This window comes from Falco rusticolus, chromosome 7, assembly GCF_015220075.1.
Source record: "Falco rusticolus isolate bFalRus1 chromosome 7, bFalRus1.pri, whole genome shotgun sequence".
NCBI classification, from domain to species: Eukaryota; Metazoa; Chordata; class Aves; order Falconiformes; family Falconidae; genus Falco; species Falco rusticolus.
Genome location: NC_051193.1, coordinates 12,414,157 through 12,437,353, shown reverse-complemented (window position 1 = coordinate 12,437,353; position 23,197 = coordinate 12,414,157). Strand labels below are relative to the sequence as shown.

The following is a 23,197-nucleotide window of genomic DNA, read 5'->3' as shown; positions in this document are numbered from 1 at the left end:
CGACAGGGTGCTTCCATTATCTCCAGGTGGTTCCAGCAGCTTAAAACCAGAAACATATGTGCAACCAACTCTGAAGAGCAGGGGAGCTGCTCCTTCTGCTCCCAGCCCCAGCTTTCTCCCATCTGCAGGAGAAAATTCACCCATATTCAGGAAAAGTAGAAAGCAATGAGGGAGTATCCTCGAAATTAGAACTAAATAGCAAAAACCACCCCTTTTCAATGAAGAAAAAGGTTAGATGCTTGTGATAGCCAAGCCAAAGAACTGGTTTCCAACTCAACTTTTTTTTTTTTTTTTGGCAGAGAAGACTCATTAGAAGGAATGCAGCAAACTGTACAGCCAGACATTTGAGTGTAAGATGACACAACAGCATCGATGACAGCCCATCTGTGACAGATCCTCACTAGTGGAGACGCAAGCTCACATGGTGCTGTTTGAAAGGGGGTCTTACTTAAATAACACAATGCCTAGCACAAACTGGTAAAATTCCCTACAAAATTCCTGTACCTACAGTACAACTCTGTTCCACTGACTGTTGGAAATGTTTCTAACACAGTGAAGATGTTTCATGGCAAGGTTACAGGACTTGGGTAGAGCCTGCTCATTCCAAAAATGAAACGAAAACATCTTGAAAGCATGTTGCAAATGCACACTGTGCATCTTGAGAAGACAGATTTACTCAAGTGTTTTGTAGTGCTGTGAACGTGCTGCTATTAATTAAAATGTTCATCTGCTAACCTCAAACTGAGGACACAAAATATAAAGCTTAACTAGTTACCCAGATTGAGAAGCAGATCAACCACTGTTACACAGCGCCAATGCCAAAGCAAACAAAGATGACACGCAGTTCTTAAGGGTCAGGGAAAGGGGCATCTCCAGTATAAATTAAAACGGACCTATCAGGATCCTATACCCTTTCAATATTCTTAACTCTGAGGAGTCTGTACAAGCCAGGCCAAAGGAGGCTCATCACACTGCTCCGAGACTGGCAGGTGCGGCAGGGTGCTGCCAAGGCACTGCAAGACAAGCTTCCCCTCTGCAAAGTCACGTCTCCCACCACATAATCGAGGGCCAGGAGAGCTGTTGCTTCGTAACGGGTGCTGGTGAAGGGAGTATGCGAGTTCCAAAGGCAGCTGCTCTTCTTACACCTTTTCTTCTTTCAATCTCTCACGGACCAGAAAACACAAACACATGGGTTTCCCCCGTCACTGTGAAAATGACAGTGTCTCCTCTCTGCTTGGCCCAGAAGTATCACTGTTAGATGAAAAGCAGATTGGAGAGGGCATGTAGGGGAGGGAAAAGAACACTTCTAGGAAAAGGAAGAGAAAGACCAGAAATAGGGAAGAGGAAGGAGTCAGACTGAGAAGCAGAATAGGGAAGTAGCAGCAAAGAGGAAAGTAAACTGAGGAACACCCATAGAAGAGCTGCTGCTCTTCCACACTCCACTGTGTAAGGGGAAGTTTAGCAAATACTCTGAGGAAATACAGGATCTCTGACCCATAAAAAGGCTTACCAAAACTTATTGGAAAGAGTTATTCATTCCTTTCTTTGTTATTAAAAAAACCCCAACCACCAAACCATGTGCTTCACAGATTGTGGTTAAGTCATTCTTGCAAGCACAAGAGACTTCGTTTATTATTGGGTATTGCAGATTACTTTCTATAGCTATCAGATAGAGAAAGCTCCTTCTGCTGCATAGTGTTTATATGCTAAATGTAGTGCTTTATCTACTAATTGCCAGCCATAGCTTTCAAAAAGCATTACATATTTTAAGAATGTAGCCAGCTTTGAGTAAAAATTTAATGTTTTAAATAATGCCATGCAATCTCATTTATTTCACAAATGCTTCAAAGCAGCAAGCAGCCAGTCACCAAGTGAAATTTCAACGGCAGATCAGTACCATCTGGAGAGGAGTTAGCTCTCCTTTAGTGTACTGTTAAGTGTGGTGGTAAGCAGCGCTGGCTGAAGTTACCATGGCACTCCATAAACCATGGAAGTTATACAGAAGACCAAGGCAGCTGAGCAGTTGAGGCACACTCTGATCCGTCAAGAGAGGCAGTCTTGAAGGAATAAACTTCCTTGAGCCCTGAGCACACTGTAAAGACAATGAAAGAACAATTCCCGCTACCCCATCCCCATTTTGGACTTACAAGCCTGTAAATCCACCAAACGAGCACGTGGGGTGTGGCTGGGGCAGGATGCAACATCAAAGTTTATAAACCTCAGCAGTAAGGACATCTCAGTGGTGACACTGTCCCATTTTCTCACCTAACTTCAAGGAAGTCGGTGCAGTGCCGTCTGTCAGCTAGTGGATCACAAACCCCACCGCCGTACTCCCTAGAAGCAGAATCACCATGCACAGACCCACAGCCCAGTACTGGCCACCTCTGTTTTAACCTGTAGGTCTGCCCTCAACTTAAGTACATTGTCACAAATGACCCCAACTCCTGCACACAGCGTGACACACTGCACAGGAGCACAGAGAACCCCCTGGCCAGAATGTATCAACGCAGAAGGTGGAAAGCTTACAAGAACTGCAATCTGATAGATATAGATGAAAAGGTTAAAAAAAAAAAATCACCAACAGAAGTTGGCCAGCATTGGGACATACATGGTGTCTGTGAATAATGACCCTGCAAGGAAAGGAACCACCAGTGGAAGATCCTCATGAAAATAAAGCAAAAGAAATCCAAATTACATATGCCAGTGACAGCCACAGGGGCTCTGATTTTTTAGAATTTTATTTAATCAAAGTTAAGACGTGGATAAACATAAATACAGCACAGGTACTTCAGATCATTCTTCATATTTGTGTACAGACAGACTGATGGATGTAATCCCAATGAAACCTGCAGTCAGTGAAGTGCATACAGCCTTCCCCCCACACACACAAAACCAAAACCCAATAAAAAAACAAAACAAAACAAAAAACTCCACACAATCTCAGCACACACTCTCATTACAAATGATTCATACATAAATAGGTAGAGGGTGCAAACAAGCTAATATGCGAACATGTATAACCTCTCGTTAATGGGGAAAAAAAAAACAGAAGCAGCCATAATGATTAAAATACATTCAGTTACTGATAACTAGTTGTGCCATACAAGGCATTATCAAAAAAAAAGGAAATTGTGCTGCAGAGAAAAGCTATATACAACAAGAAAATAAACTGCAAAATTAACGCATGCATGTTTTATCCTGGAAAAGCACAGCCCTCCAATATTTTCTCCACATTTGTTATAAAAGCCCTCTGCACTCAACTAAAATTAAAATGATCTTAAAGGATAATACTTGTAAAGTTTACTTAAGTCTTCAGCCACAGAAAACTGCAATGAAAATAAATGTTCAGAGTCATTTTCAAAACAAAAAAACAAAAACAAAAAAATCTATTCATCTGATGACATGCATGATTAAAAGGTCTAGGCAAGATACACTGCTCTACGTTCCTGATGACTAAGGAAATAAGCTCAAGTCAATTTAATCTGCAGATGGTCAGAGTATTTTTGTATTCCAGCAGAAGTAGCAGTTCAGATCTTCTGGATCTTTTCCCCAACGACTACAGGATTCTCTTTTCTGATTTTCTCAGCAGCATCAGCTTTGTAATTGTAAGAGCAACTGTGTACATCTGAATAACGGTGCATACCACAGTAAACGTTTCCACACCGACATTCAAACCCTGTGGACAGAAACATTAGTTTAGACATTTCAACATTCTTAATTATACTGGTTTGTCTTAAATCCTGAATGTGTTCACTCACTAGCAATAAATCTCAGTCACCAGTGTCACCCAGCCAAAGAGCCTCTGCTGCAGAAAGCATAAGAATCACAAGTAATACATTTTTAAGCAATTACAGCAAGATTTGACTTCATCATTCCTTCCTATCACATAATACACTACCAGAAAACATATTCCTAGAGACCTCCTGAGCTCTTTTCCTTTGTTTATAAGTCTTCACCTTGCAGAACTCAAGTTTTCTTAGGCCCTTTCACTGGATCACTGCAAAGCTGGTTAGTGAAGAGCCGCAAACTGTCATCCAATTCCTCAGCAAGGCAGACTTCCAAAGGGAAGTATTTGGAATTATGAACTTTACTAAAAGACAGGAAGTCGAAAAACAAAATGATACATGAATAACAATCTAGTTAAGAGCCAGCTGAAAGCACCTTTGGCCAAGTTTTATTTCAAATCAGCAACACAGATGACCATGCCCCATTTTCCCTTTAGAAGCATTGCCAAGGGGCAAAGCCTAAACACGTCTAAGGGAAGTGAAATCAGTATTTCTTACCAGTAAGTCCAACCTTCTTCCTGCACATGAAACAACGATTCTTTTTCTGTTTTGGTTTGTCAAGCGACTTGTCTTGTTCTTCAGGTGTAGGCTCTGCGTTCTCTGACACTGAAGCTAGTATTAAAAAAGTTAATAAGAACAATGGAAAACACATGCCTGTCTCTCCCCTTCCTCTGTTTAAGTCATATAATTATCTAAAGCCCATGTTGTAAATTTAGGTTCTGGGATAGCCATTTTGCTGCAGCTTCTCTGTCTGAAGCGTAATGGGCTCAGCAGTGGTACTGGAACTCCCTCCTCCTAGACCTTCAATATAATTTAAGGAAAGAATTTACTGAATGCTCATACAAAGTTCTTTATGGCATTTTTGTATTGTGAAAGAGTAATTAAAAATCAGGTTTAAGAGTAAGGTTCAGTGCCATCAGATGTGGGAAGAGAATCCAACACCCAAATGTTTCCCCAGCAGTATTACTAGTCCGGTTCCATAAATCTGCTTGTAAGAAGCACTGTATTAGGATCAGTTGAGTAAAGCACCCCTTTTCAAATACCGCACCAACACTGTTCTTGCTGAAGGTTGCAATACTGAGGCCACACAAAATGCAGCATTTCAAACCAACCTCTACTACTTTGACACTGCCACTCTTACACACCTAAAAAAAGCCCACACAGCGGCTAGTTACTCCCTGGGGTGAGATACCGTTAGCTGAAGATACACACACTTGCAGGGTGGAAGTACACTATCCTGAAACCCAGAAAGATGCGGGTAAACAGCTCATTTTAAAGACACTTTTGCTAAGGGACAGGTTACAGGTTGTGTGGGAGAATATTAACAAGCAGTGGTAGTATTTGCCTAACCCAGGTAAAAATAGAAATTGGCTGGTTTTCCTCATGTATTTGCACATTCCTTACATTACAAAACAGAAATAGAAACCAAAAAAACCCAACTTCATTTCAAGAAGGGCTAAGAGCCAATCTCTGCCTACCAGCCACTGCTAGATCACAGCAGGACAAGTCTCCAGTGAGTAAAGTACACAGAAGCTAGGAGTATTTGCAGCAAAGAACGAAAGCAAGCTCCAGCTGGGAGGAGTGCCAACGGAAGCTGAGCTAGAACCAGTGCTGTAAAGAGGACACAACAGCAAGCCCAGACATTTACCAGGGAAAAAGCTGCACGCACCTCTGTGCAGCTGGACTTTTGCTAGGCAGACTGTCAGCTGCAGTTCTACACTAGCCGACTGCTATTCTGCATGACAACTCCTGTGGGTTTTCTTCCTGTGCTGCTATTCTGAAGATTTATCTTTTTTTAAAGGAAAGGGCACTTTCCACTTTTGCTGTGTATCAAAACACTGCAGTCTGTACCAAGTAACATCAATGGGTAACAAAATACTTGCACCAGCAAAGACCTTGCTCAACAGTATATTCCAAAGGTTAATCTAGCAAAGACAGGTTGTTACATGGTTTATTAAACCCTTTAAACATCCCCCTCCATTAGGAGCAGAGCTTTTCTTTGTCTTGAATTTTTTAAGAATTGACATTTTTGCAAAAAAGGTTCAATGGCTTTAAATGGCTGTTAAAGGGGACATTTCTGAGTGGACAGATAATATCCTAAGGTTTGCAAGAATCAAAAGCAGTAAGGATCAAAAGATGCAAGGTAAGTATCAGAAGTGGTAAGACAACCAAATGAACTCTTGCGGTGTTACACAGAATGGACATTACAGTGTTTATTAATTCATTAAGAAAACTTCATGCCATGAATTAGTGTTTAGCAGCTAACATTGCCAAGTTTGCATTTCCTGTTGTAGCAAAATCCAGTTACCTCAATGTAAGTTTTACTAAAAGTCTCTGTAACCATTAGTCAGGTTTAGGAAAAACTGGCACTGTTCCCTGCAAAACAAGGCTCTCTAATACATACACACTTAACATTTGCATTGTGCGCATGGCGCTCACACTAAAAAAGTTTGAAAATGTTTAAGGGCAGCTGCTCGCTGTAGAACTAAGCAGAAAGGTTCTTCTACTGCTGCCACGAGTCATTTCGTATCTAGTGTAGTAACCATAAATTTTAGATCTCAATTTGCTTTTGCACAGAAGCCGGAGATTTGACTCAAAACCCTCTATGATAATCATGAATATCCCAAACACTAAGTCACCTTTAGACAACCAAGTGCCAGTGTTAAGTGCTCCATCTATAAGCTAGCTGTGATGCACACAACAGAAAAAAACCACAGGTAAAATGCAATACCACCAGTTTGGAGCTCACAGGAAACATGTTGCAGCCACTCCCACAGCTGCTGTACTTTGTCTGGATTCCAGGATGCTGCTGCCTGCTTTGCTTGAACTGATTCCCTCCCTTCCCGCAGTCCCAGCTCTGCCTTTAGCTGCAGAACAGCAGCACTGGCAGCACCAGTACAAGCAGCCAGCTAACCAAAATGGAATAAAGCATGAACACACTCATTTTTCTGGAGCTGACAAGCTGGGCTGGCCACTAGGTGTTCCCTGTTTTACAGAGCATGTTCACAGCTGATCAAAACAAGCAGAGCCTGGACTTCCACCTAAACACAGAAGCTTTTACTACTGCTTCGCTTGTGCCAACCATGCTTGAACTTCAGTGTACTCCAACGGATCGTGAAAGCAGCACCTGCAAGATAAAGCACACTCCAGTGCTCGCATCCCTGTGGACACAACACACAACTCCATCCATTTGCTGCAAGACTCCTGATGCCTCATCTGGCGTCTCCTCTGTCCCTGCTCTGGATGCTTCACGTGTCACCCCCGTATTACTATGCAGAGCTTCTCAAAGGGTTCCTCATTCCCACGGGAAGAGTATAAACAGCTAACATTTACCTCTTGAGTGCATCTGAGCAGGCCTAAGGAGAACACCCGCTCCTCCAGAGGAATGAAATGTGAAGTTAATCCTAAACAGAAGATCAGCGCTTCCTAACATTTTAACAGTAAGCTGAAGTAATCAGCCTAAAATACAGCTTCAGTGTTAGGAAGAGACAAATTAAATAAGTAAGAGTACACTTTCCTACAGAATTTAGTTTTAAATCTTCCTCATGAATGTTTCCTCTCTCCCCGGAGCATTCATCCAGTAAATCAGGATATCCTACATTATTTCCTACTCTGTATCCTAACCATACTGTACCTCCAGGCTCCTGGTACAGTCACAGAAGTTGAAAGTATCTACCAGTTCCTCCCCAGTACTGCCTTACTGAGCCAGCCCTGGAAGTCCACTGAAGTTGATGCAATTAGTTCAACAGCATTCACTTTGGGTCCGGGTTATCTCCACATAACATTCTGTAGCAACTTAATTGTTTTGATATCAAGTTTTTCAGATTTAGTCAGCAATGACTGAATTTAACTGTTCTACCTGACTAAAAGCCTAGATGAGCACAAAACCAGGTGACTTCATTCAGAAGAACTGCCACCTACCTTTTAACCAATTATTAAAATCTTGGCTCATATTTTGATTTTTCAAAATAGTTACCACACATACTGCACAACTGAGTGCATTTTGCATATGGTACATGTGGACCTCTCCAATTCGCAATGAGCTTGGAAACAGAGCAGCTGGTTTGGCTCTTAGAAGTTTTCAGCCTCAGAGACTGAAAGCCCACCCACTAATACAATTTGTACTTGTAGCGCTGTGGCCTTCAGTTGTAAGAGCTCCAGAAAGCATGTGATGGACTGCTGCCTTCCAAAAGTTTCATTTACCTTTAAAATCCTCCCCGAAATATAGAGCATGAATCCTAACTTGGATGGTTTTAAACTCATTAATCCTAGAGAAGTGCCTCTCTACCCGCTTGCAGGCTTGCCGGGAGGCAGCCCCATGAATCCCCTGGCTAACAAATAAGGAATCCTGACTGCCTAATCCGAACAGCCGTAACGTCGAGTAAAAGGTACAACAGCCCACAAGACAACCTAAAACGTGTTGGAGAGATGCTCAGAATAGAAGAAAGATCCTAGAAAAGCTGGACTGTACCTTAATGAGTTTCATTTTAGGTCATCTTTAATGGTATGGTTCATGATATTTAAAAGCATTAAAGTAAAATAAAAATAAAATTCTATTAGCCTCTATCTAGCATTGCACTTTTTGCAGTGTTCCACACCTACACAAGCATTATCACACAATCACTAAGTGCAAAACCTAGATTTATTAACACATTCTATAGTTTTTCTCTATTTAGTTTACAAAATAAACCCAATGAAGACAAACAAATGTGAACTGCTCTTTGGGATTTTCATCCCCTTGCAATTTTAGCTTGTCTGCGAACAGCAAGGACTGTGCACACAACTCAAACCCCATTTACCTGTCTGCTTCAAAAAACTAATAAAAGTAATGTAAGAAAGCTTAACCATTCACCCAATCTTTCATTCGTGGGCTTTGTAGCCTAGTAACTTTTGTAAAGCAGCAAGTTAAGGGGACCTCAACTAAATACAACAGACTGACCTATTATACAAGTAGCATAGAACAATCTGCTTCAGAATAGACATCCCAACAAAGCAAAAAATTTATCCAAATAGATAGGGGGGAAAATGGTCAAATCAGACAATTTCTTTTTTTCCTCCCCTGCATCAACAGAAGTAGCATTATAAACTCTTCAGTCTGGGACCAACTACTGCATTTCTGTGACGTTTTTTCCTTTTTAAGTGCTACAAAACCACACACCACTAAATAACTGACTTACACATTTCTATTACATTCTTGACAGCAGCCTAAAATTCAAATTCCGAATGATGTGGGAAAAAACCACTCTATGATGCACAATTGTGACAACAATTCAGTGAAATCCACTTAGGACCCATTACAAGCTGCTTTCTTTCCAAACTTACACTTTCCAAGCAAATTACTTCAAAACTAGAAACACTACATTTCCTACGATTTTCGGTTAAGAGATAGCACAGAAGCAACTCTTCAGGAAACAAGGCTGACCCTGCCACAGCGAGTTATAAATAGGGACTGTAATTTAGAACTGCAATTACATGGTGGTGGTGTTCTTAGTTTAGAAATCACCACGGTACAAAGAAAAGGACACGGGACACAGCTGAGCACTCTAAACACCTGATAGAGGTGGATCCTTAAAAGACATACTGTAAAATGCAAATATTCCCCTGAAATAAAAGCTTCTAGTTGAGCAACCTATGTTATCTTCTCATAGGGAGAGCTAGTTTTAGAGATTGAGAATTAGAAGGAGCATAAATCTATCCAAATGGGTAAGAAGAGAGACACACCTCTGAGAACTTGCTGGGAAAAGTCTTTTCACAGGCCCAAGTCACCCCATAGTACAAGAAGCTGCAAACCTGGAGTTTCAATTTACAGCTAAGCCAACCAAGTAAGATATATACTAAGAAGGCATTAGACGGAAGGTGAAGAATCATGAGACAGACAGGGTAGTAGGAAGATCAGCTTGCAGAAGTTGCCTTTCTATTCTCTGATATATGCCACATCCGTATCTATATAAACCTGCAGTTTGTGCTGCGTGGGCTTGACAGAGGTGTTCTACTTCTGAGGTTCCCAGAAAGGGGTGTACCTGCACAGGAGCTGGGTTACAGCTGGCATGCCATGCAGCACATCCCAGGTTCCCCATACTGCAGAACAGGGATGAAAGTAGAGCTGTATCTGTATTACTCTGAGGTGTACCAACTAAAAATCTAGCTTGCAAACCTACCTCTGCTGTGCAAATATACAGAACTTAAGAAGCATAAGCCTTTACAGCACTTGCTTTTCTCTCAAGCTGGGTAAGGCTTGAGAGATCGGTATTTAGAGCATGCCCTTTGTGCGTTGCCAAAATCAAAGCACCAGAAGCTCTCAGCTCCAAGAAACAACCTAACTAGCAGGTATTAGAGCATATGTCTAGAACATATTTAACAATAAGCATGTTTCTAATAATTGACATCTCAGAGGTATGATTACAAATACAAAATGTTATTAGCATTAAAACCTATTCTCCCAGTTTTACAGCTGCTGTTTGTGTGAACAAAGAGGTGACCTTACTCAGCACAGTAGCTGAATGACTCTATTCCACCCCACAAAAAAGGAAAGCTTAGGTTTAGAAAACTATCTGAAAACCAGAACTTTATCAGAGGTACAATGAAAGAACTTCTATTTAGCACCTTGAAGTGGTATTATGTGTTGCATCTGTGCAAAACCCGAACTCCTATGCTTAGGCTAGTTTACAGAAACATAACTCTACCCACTAAAGCCTCAGCTGTCAGCAGAAGTACCTTTTGTAATGTCTATGGATTAAAGGTCTGAGAAAATTTTGAGTACTATTCAGCATTTTTGCCTTTTCCTAAAAAATACTATTAAAAATTCTTTAGTTTAAACTCCGTAAGGCTACATATAAAAAGAAAAGAAAAATCAAAGAAAAAAAACCCCAAAACATCTACATTGTACCAGCAACAAGATTTTAAGCCAATATAGCTAAAATCACCCATTCAGCCATTTTCCTTCAAGCAACCAGAGTTTGTGGGTTGGTAATTGTGTATCTGATAAAGTGAACTTCAAAATATTACATTGTTGCTGTCCATAGGTGAAAGGTTCTTTTATAGGTGTTTCACATTTATACAAGATACTAACACTGTTCTTGTATCAGCTGTGGTGTAACACCCTCAAACACAAACTTCTGTGCTGTTTGCTGCAAATGACTACTCTGAGAGGTAACAAGATACTCGGAACTCTACTTATATGTAAGAGCTGTAGCATAAAGACAGAACAGAAGATTGATTTACAATGTACATTTCCAAAGCCCAATTAACATACCTGTTACAGCAGATGCTGAAATCACTAGTTAAACATAACAGTTTCCAGTTTAAGACTTGCCTTTTAAGAAAATAAAGTTTATCTTTCTTTTGCCTTCTGATTTCACAGAAAATTGGGGTCTGAAAATAAGGCACCTCCTGAACAGGACTGTATTAAGTACAGTCCAAGTTTTACAAACATTCCTAAGTTCTGTCTCTGGCATCTAGGCACCAACCTTGCAAATCTTCTGTCTCAGGTACTGTTTTGTCCACAGCTGTACTATCCGGTTGGGATGATGCTACAGATTCTGTTAGAAGTGACTGACTTGACACAGGGCTAGGGGACAAAAAAAAAAAAAAAAGTTACATTTACGAGGTATGTCCACGCCCTACAGAGCATTCCTGAAAGAAATACATTAGAATATATCTGATGAAAGAGCATGCCAAAACATTTCACTCTGAAGTTGTTTCTGTAACCACTTATAAAATGCCACAGTGTCCAAGAATACTGGACAATGTGAATTGATGAAAAAGAGTTACCCGTTTTTCCATTCAAATTGGATGCAATAAGCCAGATCAACTATAAAAGGGGGAAAAATTATTTTGGGATAGTTTGGCACACCATCCTTTCACAAAGACGCAATAATGCAACATTCAACATGCAAGGATTTTTCTAACCTAAGTCAGCAACATAATTGTAGAGGAGCTACTTTAGTGTGCAATGATATGAACAAGAAAATTGCAGCATGTCAATGTTTCCAGTAATAAAGCATCTGCAGCTGTAGACAGAACGCCTTACGCTTTTGCAGTGTGAAGTGGTGCTGGCCAAACTTCCCAACTCTGTCAGTCATACTGCTGAAATCACAGCATGGCTGAAAATTCACAGGTGAATACCCTGGACAGTTATAGGAGAGGCATTCAATACTAGCGAGTCAAACTGCTCATCCAGCAGCTCTACTATGGAACAAGACACAGCTGAAGTCCCAAGCGAGAGGTAGCACTACCCCATTTGCCCAATTTGTTTCTCCCTTTCCACTTGGATTCAGAGTGAATCCCTAAGAAACCGGATTATCCAGCAGCCCACGAACCAGCAAAGTCCTACCAGTAGTCCATGACACAACCAGGACATTGGAGTTGCAATTTTAATTGCCAAGAATTGCATGTAGGTCTTGAACTGCAGGTTTGGTCACCTACAAAAGGGCATTGTCAATTTACTAGATATTTCCTCAGAGTTTCATAATTCTGAGGTATTACCAGAGACTGAAGTTGAATCCTTGTTTTTAATTTGGGGAAAAAGAACAAGTGACACTGATGATTTTTTTTTTTTTTTTAAGTGCAAGTTTAAGAGCAACCATCCGCTCATTTCTCACGTAACCAGTAATCAAGCTAGTGATCAAAGAGATACTTTATTTTCTCTTTCACGGTATTACAAAGGTTGTATAAGAAAACAAACCCAAGGCAATGTAATTGGTTCACCTCTGTGCATTTCTTTATTTATTTTTTTTACCAAAAGAGTTGTATTAGCATAAGGTATCTATTTTTTACCCCAATTAGAAAGCCCAGAATGGAAAGACCAAATTCAGCACCAAGCATGGCACCTAGCTCTCAGTTCATATGCAGGATCCAAGAATGAGGTAACACCTCCTATAAAAAGCTGAGGAGCAGAAAACATAGCCTGCACAGTTATCAGCCAACAGCAGCTGATGAAGTCACCCTCAGCCTATGTTTTACTACATTCTGATTTGTAAAGGAAAGCTAGAATAAGTATTACTGCAAGTTAGCTTCCATATAGTACAAGACACTAACATTTTTCGCTCAAAAAACTTCCAGAGCACTTAAGTTGCTGTTGGTTGTGTCAGTCTAAACTGAAATGCAGCACTGAATATAAACAAATATTTAGCTTCTACAAATGGAGAGCACTTACTAAGTCTGAGTGATTTACAAGAGGTCATTACATCTCCTTGAATAATCCAGTTAGAAATTACTTGTTTTAATAAGAAATCAGTTCAGTAGCACAACTAAGATTTCAGATATTTTTCCGCTCTTCTAGTACACTCCACTTTTTGTGAAGCAACTGGTTTGTTAACACATTATCATACATTTATGAGCACTCTAGTAAACAGCTTTCTGCCATTTTACAAAATCTTTGAATTTCTAAGATGGAAAGAGCTCTCCTTTGGTAAATGTACAACCAACTGCACGTTGTGGAGTCAGACGACTGGCCAGCCAAATCTCTGTAGAGCAGCATGAAGCTGGCAATGCTCCTATTTGAGGCCAAATTCTAAAGACAAATTTGCATTTGAATGCAAGATGCAGCTAACAGATCAGCTACTATTTACCATGAGATCCCATGCTTTAAAGTTAGCAGCTAAATCTTACGTGTTTGCCTAATCCAGGTCCTAGCATTTAATTATGCAGTATCAGCACACTTCATTTTACATTAAAATGTGTATCAAGGTGACTAAAACACAGAACAGACAGAAACAGCTTACCTTGGCTGCATAGATGGAGTCGATGTAGAATCTAAAGTTGACTGAGTTTCCTGGGTGCTGCCTTCTGTGCACTGAACCGGTAAGGACTCAGTTATACTACTGACAGAAGTTGCTGGAAGGAAGACACTAATGTAAAATGTGTTACACTACTTCTTGGGATTACAAAAGTTATACCATGCAATTATTCCTCGACCCCCACGACATGAGCCAGGAACGTAATTGAATCTCAGCCTGTATCATAATGAAACATAATTTTACAAAAAGTAATTATGTTTGGCCATATTTTGATTACGTTCCAGCCCCAGGCCCCTAGAAGTTAGAGCACGAAATTCTGAAGCTGGAGCTTTAAAATAGTTACTATTTGCTGCTAATTAAAGCTTCTACAAACAGCTTTCTCAGCATAAACTGCGGTACTCTGACATCATAAGCTTGGGTTTTGTTTAAAAAACAGCACAGCGAGAAACAGCAGTGTAACAGCCTAATGCCAGCTCCTGATCCATTCTGAAGTTGTAAAGCCTGGATCCCCAGATTTCAATGGAAGCTATTACTGCAATTTTAAAAGTCAGGTTTTAATATTCAAGTCAAGGAGGGAAATCTTCAAGTGTGCCATGAGATTCCTTGCTGTCAGCATCTAGCCTAGTCAGAAGAGACATTTTAGCAGCTCCAGGGAAGCACTCCCTAGCCTGCTTTCCCCCAGCAGAACATGCTGAAGTTGAAAACACTGGGCTGAAAAGCACAGAGAAAGGGTTCCTCTTTCTGAGGACACTACCATTATTTTAAAGGGGGAAAAGCACTCTAGCTTTTTCTACAGAGTCAATGTAGAAAAACAGCACTTATTTCAATGGGCAATCTGCCTTGTAGGAAAGACCATCGTACAGGGGACACTGGGCCAAAAAGCACAAAAAGTGTCTCTATCTGAAGTTAGGAGAAACTATTCTTCAGGTTAATTCTTCAGCATCAGGCTGCAGAAATTAAATACCTGTATTTTAAATGCTTTCAACAAACATTCCTCAAGCTCAACGTTATCTCTACTGCCAATAATTTCAGGAAAAATATGTTGGTATGGTATTTTTTCCTGTCTTTTTGTATCTTCAAATAGGAAACTCAGATTAATACAAACATATTAGCAAGAGTCTACTTCTGAGCAGATTAATCAGAACACAACTATATTATGAGCATTTCATCCAACCTCATTCAATAAGGTAAGACACTTGAACAAAACTGTTTGCCCCAATGCTCCGATACTTTTAGTATCTGGACACGACCAGAAAACAAGTTACTGCCTCCTATGTCATTGAGTTGTTCAAACCGATGTGTGTTACTTACCAGGAGGGCTAATTCTACCATTACTGTTCTGCCTTTGAAGATGTTCTTTGTAGCACACTGAACACATGCCATTTGTACGAGGATTCCCATAAAATCCGCAACCAGTGGAACAAAGCATAGGCACTTGGCTACGGTTAGTTTCTTGAGCCATTTTCCCTTCTTCTATAAACCTGAAATTGACACATGCAACCCAGTTTTTAGAGGCCCAAGAAAGCCCTTCTCTTACAGTTGACATTTGAAAATCCGGAGTTTCCTATAGCTCAGCAAAAAGATATTCTAGAAAAGATGCCTTGAGGGTAACTCAATGCCCTTTCCTGAAAGGTCTATGAAGTCTGCCCAATAATACAGATACGGTCATAATTATGCTTTGCATAACCCATACATACAGACCCTTCCAGCCCCATCGTTTTATGTTCAATATATAGCCCACAAAGAAAAGTCACTTTAGAAAATACTGGAAGCATTGCTGCTAGAAGCTGTAAGTATAAAGGGAGGGGGACACCTATGCTGAACTCTTCCTGAGACCTGAACTGCTGATACTGTGAATGAGAACTATAAAATGAAATACAAGCATGGTAACACATGCTTACTTACCGCATAGTAATTATAATTAGCAATAGTCACATGAATTTGCAAGTTACTGTTTAGTCACTGCATCGTTAGTGAAGGACAACACAACTACTTACCACAAAACTCGTATTACAATTTTTCACGTGCAAAAAGAAAATCACCCTTTCTGTCAAAAATATTAGTCTAGGTACATGTACCTCCTATATATCAATTCTGTGTGAAAATATACTAAAAATGAGAAATAAATATCAAGGCAACTCATAACATCCTTAGATGTTACGTTTTCATCAACACTGTACAATCCATGGTTTCTGTCCCTGGCTCATAGGGATCTGTAAACCTTCTTAATACAAGAAAATTACAACAAACTACTATTTTCAACAGTGTTCTGAGCCTCCTAACTATTCTCAAATGGTCTTATAAAGCAGCTTTGACATCTGTCACTCAGGTAAAATTAATTTTCCATTTTTTCCCCACACACACTCCCAAATATATTCTTGACCTCTTTTGTATCAGTTTTACAAGAAAAGCCTTCCTATTAAGAAACTAAGTATCTCAAGGTATCACTTTTCTCATTCAAAATCAATTTAGCTCTACCATTTTATACTTCCCGATTAAAACTTCAGCTGAAGCATGGATAATTTTAATTCTTGCAGGATAAGCAATATTACTGAAAATAATAAAAAAAAATAATCAATCTTTCAAGTAACATCAGTATACATTTCAAAAGCAAAGCAAAGAAAATCCAGAGGGGAAGGGGTTTCAGGATACTTGAATACTTTGATTGCCAAGTTATAAAACTAGATCAAGCTACAGTAACAAGTACACCAGCGTAGAAAGATTTCCTTTTACATAAGATGTATTTGAAGCCATCTACAAACAAGTTTCCCATTATGTTGTTTTTAGACAAATATCCTCATCTCCTCACACCCACATCCATTGCATTTTGGTTTTATTTCCCCAAAGGATGTGAAATTGACACCTCAAAAAGCAAACCTCTGGGTTGCAATGCTAACAGCAACAGAGAAGCAACAGTCAGGTTTTCCGTTTGCAGCAATAAGGTACTCTAAGGATGAGAAAATACTCAAGATATAAGACAAGGAAGATGTACAAGCAGGAAGAAAAAAAAGTCTCTGATAGTATCTTATTCAGCTTCAACCTGCAATTAAGCTTATTTCAGCTGTTTGACTGCACTCCCCCACCCCAATATAGAAGCATTTGCTTTCGGCATACAAAGCCCCCATTGACCTTAAACGACAGCTAAATTTGATTTTGCTGAAGTACGGTACTTGTAGCTGAAAGAGCACTTTCATTCCTGCCTTTCTCCAGACAGCCCTTTAGAATCAAACTGCAAGTAGCACATGTGGGAATTCAATTCTTACACTGGGCCCAACGTTCAGTGAAGCCATTTCATGAAAGTGTAAATGAACGCGAGTTTTCTCTTTGGTAACTCAAACCAATTTAAAGATGAAGCCTTACGCAAGTCACTCTTGGCACAGAATGGTTAAGATTGAAAGACTAATTAAAAAACACTTTGGACAGAATATTTCAAGGACTATTAGAGATTCAATGTCATAATACAAGTATTAATCCTTTTAATTTTAGACAGCAGCATATTAAAGGAACCCTACCACCCTAACTTTCAAAATCTACCGTGATTGCCTTTGTGTTCAACAGTTAGCTTCAGGCAGCACACAGGAACTCAATAACAGCACCAGTTACTGCTAATTTTCTTATTCCCCAACACAACCACTGCTGAAGGGACCAGGTGCTAATGCAATCACAGCATAACAATTTCTAACATGGACTAAAAAAAAAAAACAACAACCAAACCAGTCTGCTTCAATTCAATAAACAAATTGTGAAAGGTGCACAAAGATGCCCAGAAGAAAAACAAGAAAAGCTGGACTGAGTTCCAGCTAAGCCAGTTCTCAAGTTCATTAACCAGTGGATCCTGCCACCAGCCAAAGCACAAGCCACTGGCATGAGGCTCCAGAACACTTAAATCTCCAAGGGGAAGTGCCAGGGATTCTTCTGAAGAGCTTTCATAAAAGCCACAGGAAGCGGACGATCCTTCATTGGTTGCTAATATTTAGGCAGTAAAATGGAGAAGAGATAGGATCAAACTGATGCAATGTTACAAAGTCAAATGAGAAAGAAGTTGAACCAATACAACAGCTTGTTGCAATCATAAGGGGGAAATTACATATAATCACCCACACCAGCTCCAGTGCTCAGCTGGATCCTCACCCACCCAATTAGCTCCCTGAGCCATCAAAAAAAACCATACAAGGAAAAAAGGGCCATCACCACCACAAAAAGTTTTCTGACAGTTCAGTAAGCTCAATCAGTTCACACATAAAAAAAGAAAAAAACACAATGCAGGGGAAAAAAAACCTCTGGAACTGATGCAAGGGATGACATGTGACCAGGAGGGACAATACACATTTTAGCAGCCTGTACACTGCTGAGATGGCTCGCTGATCTATCTGAACCCAAGAGCCAGAATGCCAAACCAGTACAATAAGCTCTTGCACCCTAGCTTTCTCACTCCCTCTCCCACGCTGATCCCCCTCCCTCTCAGCGCTCACATGGACCAAAATGAATCAAGGAAGTGATCAAACTTAGCCAACCACTCCATCTTTTGCCAATTAGTTTTAACATAGACTGGTTTCCGAGCTTGTGTTTGTCACGTGTGCTGTTTGGGCGTAAGAGAGGATCTAGCTGAAGACACGTGTGGAACCACTTGTTTTAGCAGCACAGCAGGCTTAAAGCATTAGGAGAACCACCAGCCAAAAACAGGCATTGAAAACGTAAGAGAATCAAGATCCAAGTGCTGGTGGTTCCTGCCACTGTACTTAGACATGCCTCTCCTGTACACATCCACTACTGGCCAAGGGCAAAGGCCAAGATGACACAGCATTGTGCCTCAGGGACTTTCTTCCTCACTGCTCCGGCAGGAGTCAAACAGCTGCAAGCAGAGCAGCCAGACTGTCCCCATCTCAGCAAATATGAGCAGCAAGAGATCACTGAACAGATGTTTTGGGGGAGGGAAGACACCACCCCCCACCACCACCCCACCTCAGTTCTTGGCTCAGCTTCAGATGATTCGTTTCAAAACCATCCGTAATTCCACACACAAGAAGATCCATAGAACCACTGCAACCAGCCATCGCATAAGCCAGTAATGGTGGGCTGCCACTGAAATTGCAGCCTTGGAAGCTCCGTGAAAGGGGCAAGTCTGCTCCCGCAGCCCCAGCCCTCTTCCTCAAGTCAGATCGGTTCATACATCTCATGGGAAAAACAGGAATATTTATTCTGGTGAACTGGAGAGCTTGCTGATCTGACAGAAGATCAACTCCAGAGAACCGTATACGGTGCAAAGAACCGACAAGGCTAAAAATAGAACGACCCTTTTTCGGGGCAACTAGCCCTTGCTGAGCATCCAGCCTACTGTAAAATATATCCCAATGCATACTCTCCCTGTGGTTTCAAAACTGGTCTCCTAGCTTGGCTTCAGTACAAAACTCGAAGCAGCTTCATGGCTGAAGTGACTGCAAGGTCTTGGGATCAACGTGGCTACACCTGTGCCCCACTCGGTTTGAGGTGCCACAAAATGAACGTGGAGCTTGTAAAGCTGCTGGAAATACCTCTGGGCTCTGCCTGTCCCCCCACCCCTGCTCCCCAAGCTGTGCTTGCACAACACTTGTAAGGTCATCCTGTTACTCCAAATACAGGATTGATTCTCCTTCAAGAAAAAAAAAACAACCAAACTCTTTACAGTATCTTAAGCATGTTCCCTCCTTTGCTTTACAGCATAGTTGTATAACCAGTTGTATGAGCACTAGTAAGAAGGAAGCATACTAAAGGGAAGCAAACAGCCTTAAACAAACCCCCTCAACACAACCCCAGAACATCCACTTTGTTGAAGATTATGGAACAGCCTCTTTTTGTATTAGCTGAAAATTGCTAAACTTAAAGTCATACAAAGTTACCCCTGATAATTTTCTTCTCAAAAATATTTACTGCCACTAGAAGCATGGTAGCACACAGCTCTGCAGGCTAAGCCCATCGTTTTCCTACAAACCTGGTGCTTCAAGTCTACCTATTCCTGTTACTCCTGACATAAACAACTTAATTCATCTATAAGGCCTGATTGCTGCTCCTGCTGCTACAGGACCTACCATTCCCCTCTTACCAGTGCACATCTTAGAGAGTAAATTATTCTCCGTACCAAGAAAAAACCACAACAAATCATATAAAGGACATTCCCAATTACAAAATGTATAGAGCTGAAGCTGTAGAAATACTAAAGTAGGGTAAGTCTTTTGAATATCAGGCTCTCTGGGAAACGAACCACCTCTTCCAATACTCTGCAAAGCAACTAAAAAAATATTTGTGGATATTCCTTCCCCATAGAGCTGGCACCACAATACTGGTCTCCCCCCCCCCCCCCCCTTTTTAATTAAAATGTTTATATGCCACTACTTTCAAATAACTGATACCCTAGCTTTATAGGCTTCAAATGTTAATCAGTAAGATCAGAGAGAGCAGTATTTAGCAGGATTAAACACACAAGGTTTAGGAATAATCTCTCTCGTCCCCAGCAAGAAAAAAAATCCCACACAGAAACTAGACCTCTCTTCAGCTATCTTCCCCAAAGAAAAGGGCCTCTGGAATTCTAGTTGTCCTCATACTCAAGGTGTGGTAGGGAAAGCCGGCAGATCCTCAAATCCACTGCCCCAGCCAAAGCACAGTCTTGTATTCTGCAAACACTCCTAAAATTTGTGACTGGTATGGGAAGGATCCCTCCCCAAATGCTAATGCTGAAGCAGAAGAGACTACCCAAACAGCACTCTCCTTCAGCTGCAGTACCAAACCAGACAGTCTGAGCCATACCGATGCCAGCCTAAAAATGCTTCTCAAGAAGAAAGCAGAGCATTTAGTGTTAAGCTACTCTTCACTGTCAGAGATCAACACACTGACAGATTTCAGCTGACACTCACCTCAAAGGATGAATCCAATTTTTACCAAGTGATAAAACACTCCTTCCTCCATCATAATCACCTTTATAATGAAGCAGTTCAGCACTGATTTAAGTAGCACCAATACTAATGGTCATTTTTCCTTTCTGCTAATGAAGCAAGGAAGAAACTGCAAAAATGGTAAATTGTGCTGGTTAAGCATATAAAGAAAGACTCATACCAGGCACAAATAAAAAATATGAAGTTGTGTAGACAAAAATGCATGTCATTTTAGAATATGTATTGGTACAGATACCCGATACCACCTGTATCACCATATGAAAAGGCATGCTGGTACAAAAACAAAAACGGGAAATGCATTCCTCCACAGGCTTATCAAAACAAATGGCAAATAAAGACCTAAGAGCAGAGCACCGTCGAATCTTGCTGAAAAAGTTAAAGCACTGGCTGTGTTTGGGGATACTGCTTCACAGCAGAATTTGCAGAGACACAGCAGCTCAGGTGTCCTGCTGAAAGCAAGACACTACTCACAGTGTAAAGCACTACACTCACAAATTAACAGCAAGTTGTAGAACTGTCCTGTTTTCTTTTTACTCCATCCATCTCTCCCAAAAGGCCCCAATTTACATTCACTGAGCAACCGTTGGTAGCTGCTTTAAGGCATTACCATGTCCCAGCAACTTGCTACGGAGCCAAGAACTGGCAGATTTGAATAGGGGCCTCAGTCATTACAGTTCAGCCCAGCTTGCTGGTTGCAGTCAGACATGTCATTTCATCTACAGCCTGCCCCGGCTACACACTACAGCTGGTTCAGATTTGCCAGCATAGCTACATGTGTAGTTACACTCTGCCCCAGTTTCATCAGAATGCTTTGAGTTAAAAAAGCGAGTATGGTTAAGGACCAACAATGCAAGCAGATCTGTAAGGGCAGCGACCTCTTTGTTCCTGTAGCAGCAGAATACACAGCTGCTGCATTTTTTCAAAACACTGAAGTTGGATAACTTCCTCAACACCAAGAGAATCCATGCATTTTAAAGCTTTCAATTCATTCCAGCAGGCATCCAGTTTTCTTCCTGCTCACAACTAAATACAGTTTTAAGTTGCAATTTGAACTACTTAAGTCGAATGTATAAAATGACTTAATAGTGAAAACAAAAGACCAAAGAAAAAGACCAAAGACTTAAGTAAGATGTTCTCTCAACTTACTTGACAAGTCATCCAATACCTACTAATGTTCCAATCTATTCCTGTTGAACAGCTTTTTATTTTTGTTCCATGCATAGACATTTCAGGCTAAAATCAAGCACATATATTAGACAAGCCTAGCAGAAACTTTACAAAGACACAAAGAATTACAGAAGCCTTTTCTTCACTTCTAATTTTTAGTAATCAGCAACTTTACATCCTTCAGTGCAAGACTTGTAAGTAAAATCTGAACCCTCAAGAAGGCTACATTACCTGTACAGTGTAAATCCCAGATTTAAGATGGAAGGAGGACTGTGAAAGAATCACACTGGGGGGGGCGGGGGGGGGGGGGGGGGGGGGGGGGAGGAGAAGCCACACATATGAGAGAAAGTGCAAATCTCACAAGTGGCAGATGGACAGAAGAGACACAGTTCAGGTCTTAGGAAGGAAAGGAACGTTAGCAACTTTCAGAACTAATATGACCCAGAACTGAGCCAGAATATTATACTACTAATGTTACATCATTATACAACCCAGGAACACTTGGTATACACAAAGCCTCCAGTGTTAAAGCGTGCATATTGCTAACTACAGCTGTCTGCTCTTGTACTCAAGGTTACACAGGGAACAAGAGAACATTTCACTACAACCTATTCACTCTTACGAGGGAAGAACAAAGACACACAGATTCTATACTGGTATCACGAAGATCACTGATAATAAGGATTCAGCCTTCCATGCCTGTCTGCATACACTATTAATAGATGTTACTTTGAAACTGTAATTACCACTTGTGGCCACGCTCAGCCTTTGTAAAGTACGGATTACTAGGACCAAAGATTAACTGCTGTAAAACAGGGTACCTCAGAAACTCTCATTCACCTCATGCAAACGTACCAAATTACTTGCAGTGACCACTTAAAATCTACAGACAAAAACCAGAAGCATAAGCAAGTTTTTTCTTACTTAAATTCCAACCTTTTCAGTATAGTATATATACAAATATATATATTTGGTATATGTAAACTTCTATATACCAAATAAAGGGGCAACGCCATGAAGTTCACTAGTCTACTGAAGATTAATCTTAAAAAACCACCAAGCAATTTAACAGGTACATTTTATCGATTAGGAGGAATCACATTTTATTCACATGGGATTTTTCTAAGAGGCAGAGTACAGACAACAGGAGTTTCATGAAAGCGTCGGAATTCCAGAACGCTGCCACACAGTGCTACCAGCTCTCACTACATGATGGTAGGGTTTTTGTGGGAATGGCCACTACTTTATGCTGGAACATCTGGTAACTGCTGCAGCACCTAAAAGAATAAACGCAGCACTCTGTATTAAGCCTTCAAGAATTTTCCTTCTATTTATCACGTATTTCAATTTGAGCCTAAAGCAGCAAAATACAACTCAAGATGCCAATGTTTATCATTGCTAGTACAGTTAGGCATGTACATTTGGACTTAGTTGTTCAAGGCTAAGACTGCAGCACCACTAGAATTAGGCCCTTCCATATGACAGTATCCAAACTTTGTGAAATTCAAAGAAACTATTTTTTTCGCTGGCTTAGAAAGCTTAAGTGTCTCCTATTTATTTCTTATTCCCCAGCAACATGATA

General features: G+C 40.6%; 1 protein-coding gene across 8 annotated transcripts in view; it reads right to left on the bottom strand.

Annotated features, from left to right (window-relative positions):
• Nucleotides 1-2,698: 2,698 nt before the first annotated feature.
• Nucleotides 2,699-23,197, bottom strand: part of ZFAND6 (zinc finger AN1-type containing 6) — a 38,166-nt gene continuing 17,667 nt past the window's right edge. For 6 of the 8 annotated variants that reach the window (XM_037393292.1, XM_037393285.1, XM_037393287.1 and 3 more), the window contains 5 exons: nt 14,834-15,003; nt 13,508-13,619; nt 11,252-11,352; nt 4,284-4,397; nt 2,699-3,676 (listed from right to left, as the gene is read on the bottom strand). In XM_037393292.1, the coding sequence (XP_037249189.1) occupies nt 3,528-3,676; nt 4,284-4,397; nt 11,252-11,352; nt 13,508-13,619; nt 14,834-14,984 (627 nt within the window). In that variant the 5' untranslated portion in view covers nt 14,985-15,003 and the 3' untranslated portion in view covers nt 2,699-3,527. Of the gene's footprint in view, nt 3,677-3,758; nt 3,806-4,283; nt 4,398-11,251; nt 11,353-13,507; nt 13,620-14,833; nt 15,004-23,197 lie in introns of all 8 variants that reach the window. The other 2 variants (XM_037393291.1, XM_037393286.1) reach the window with 2 other exon arrangements.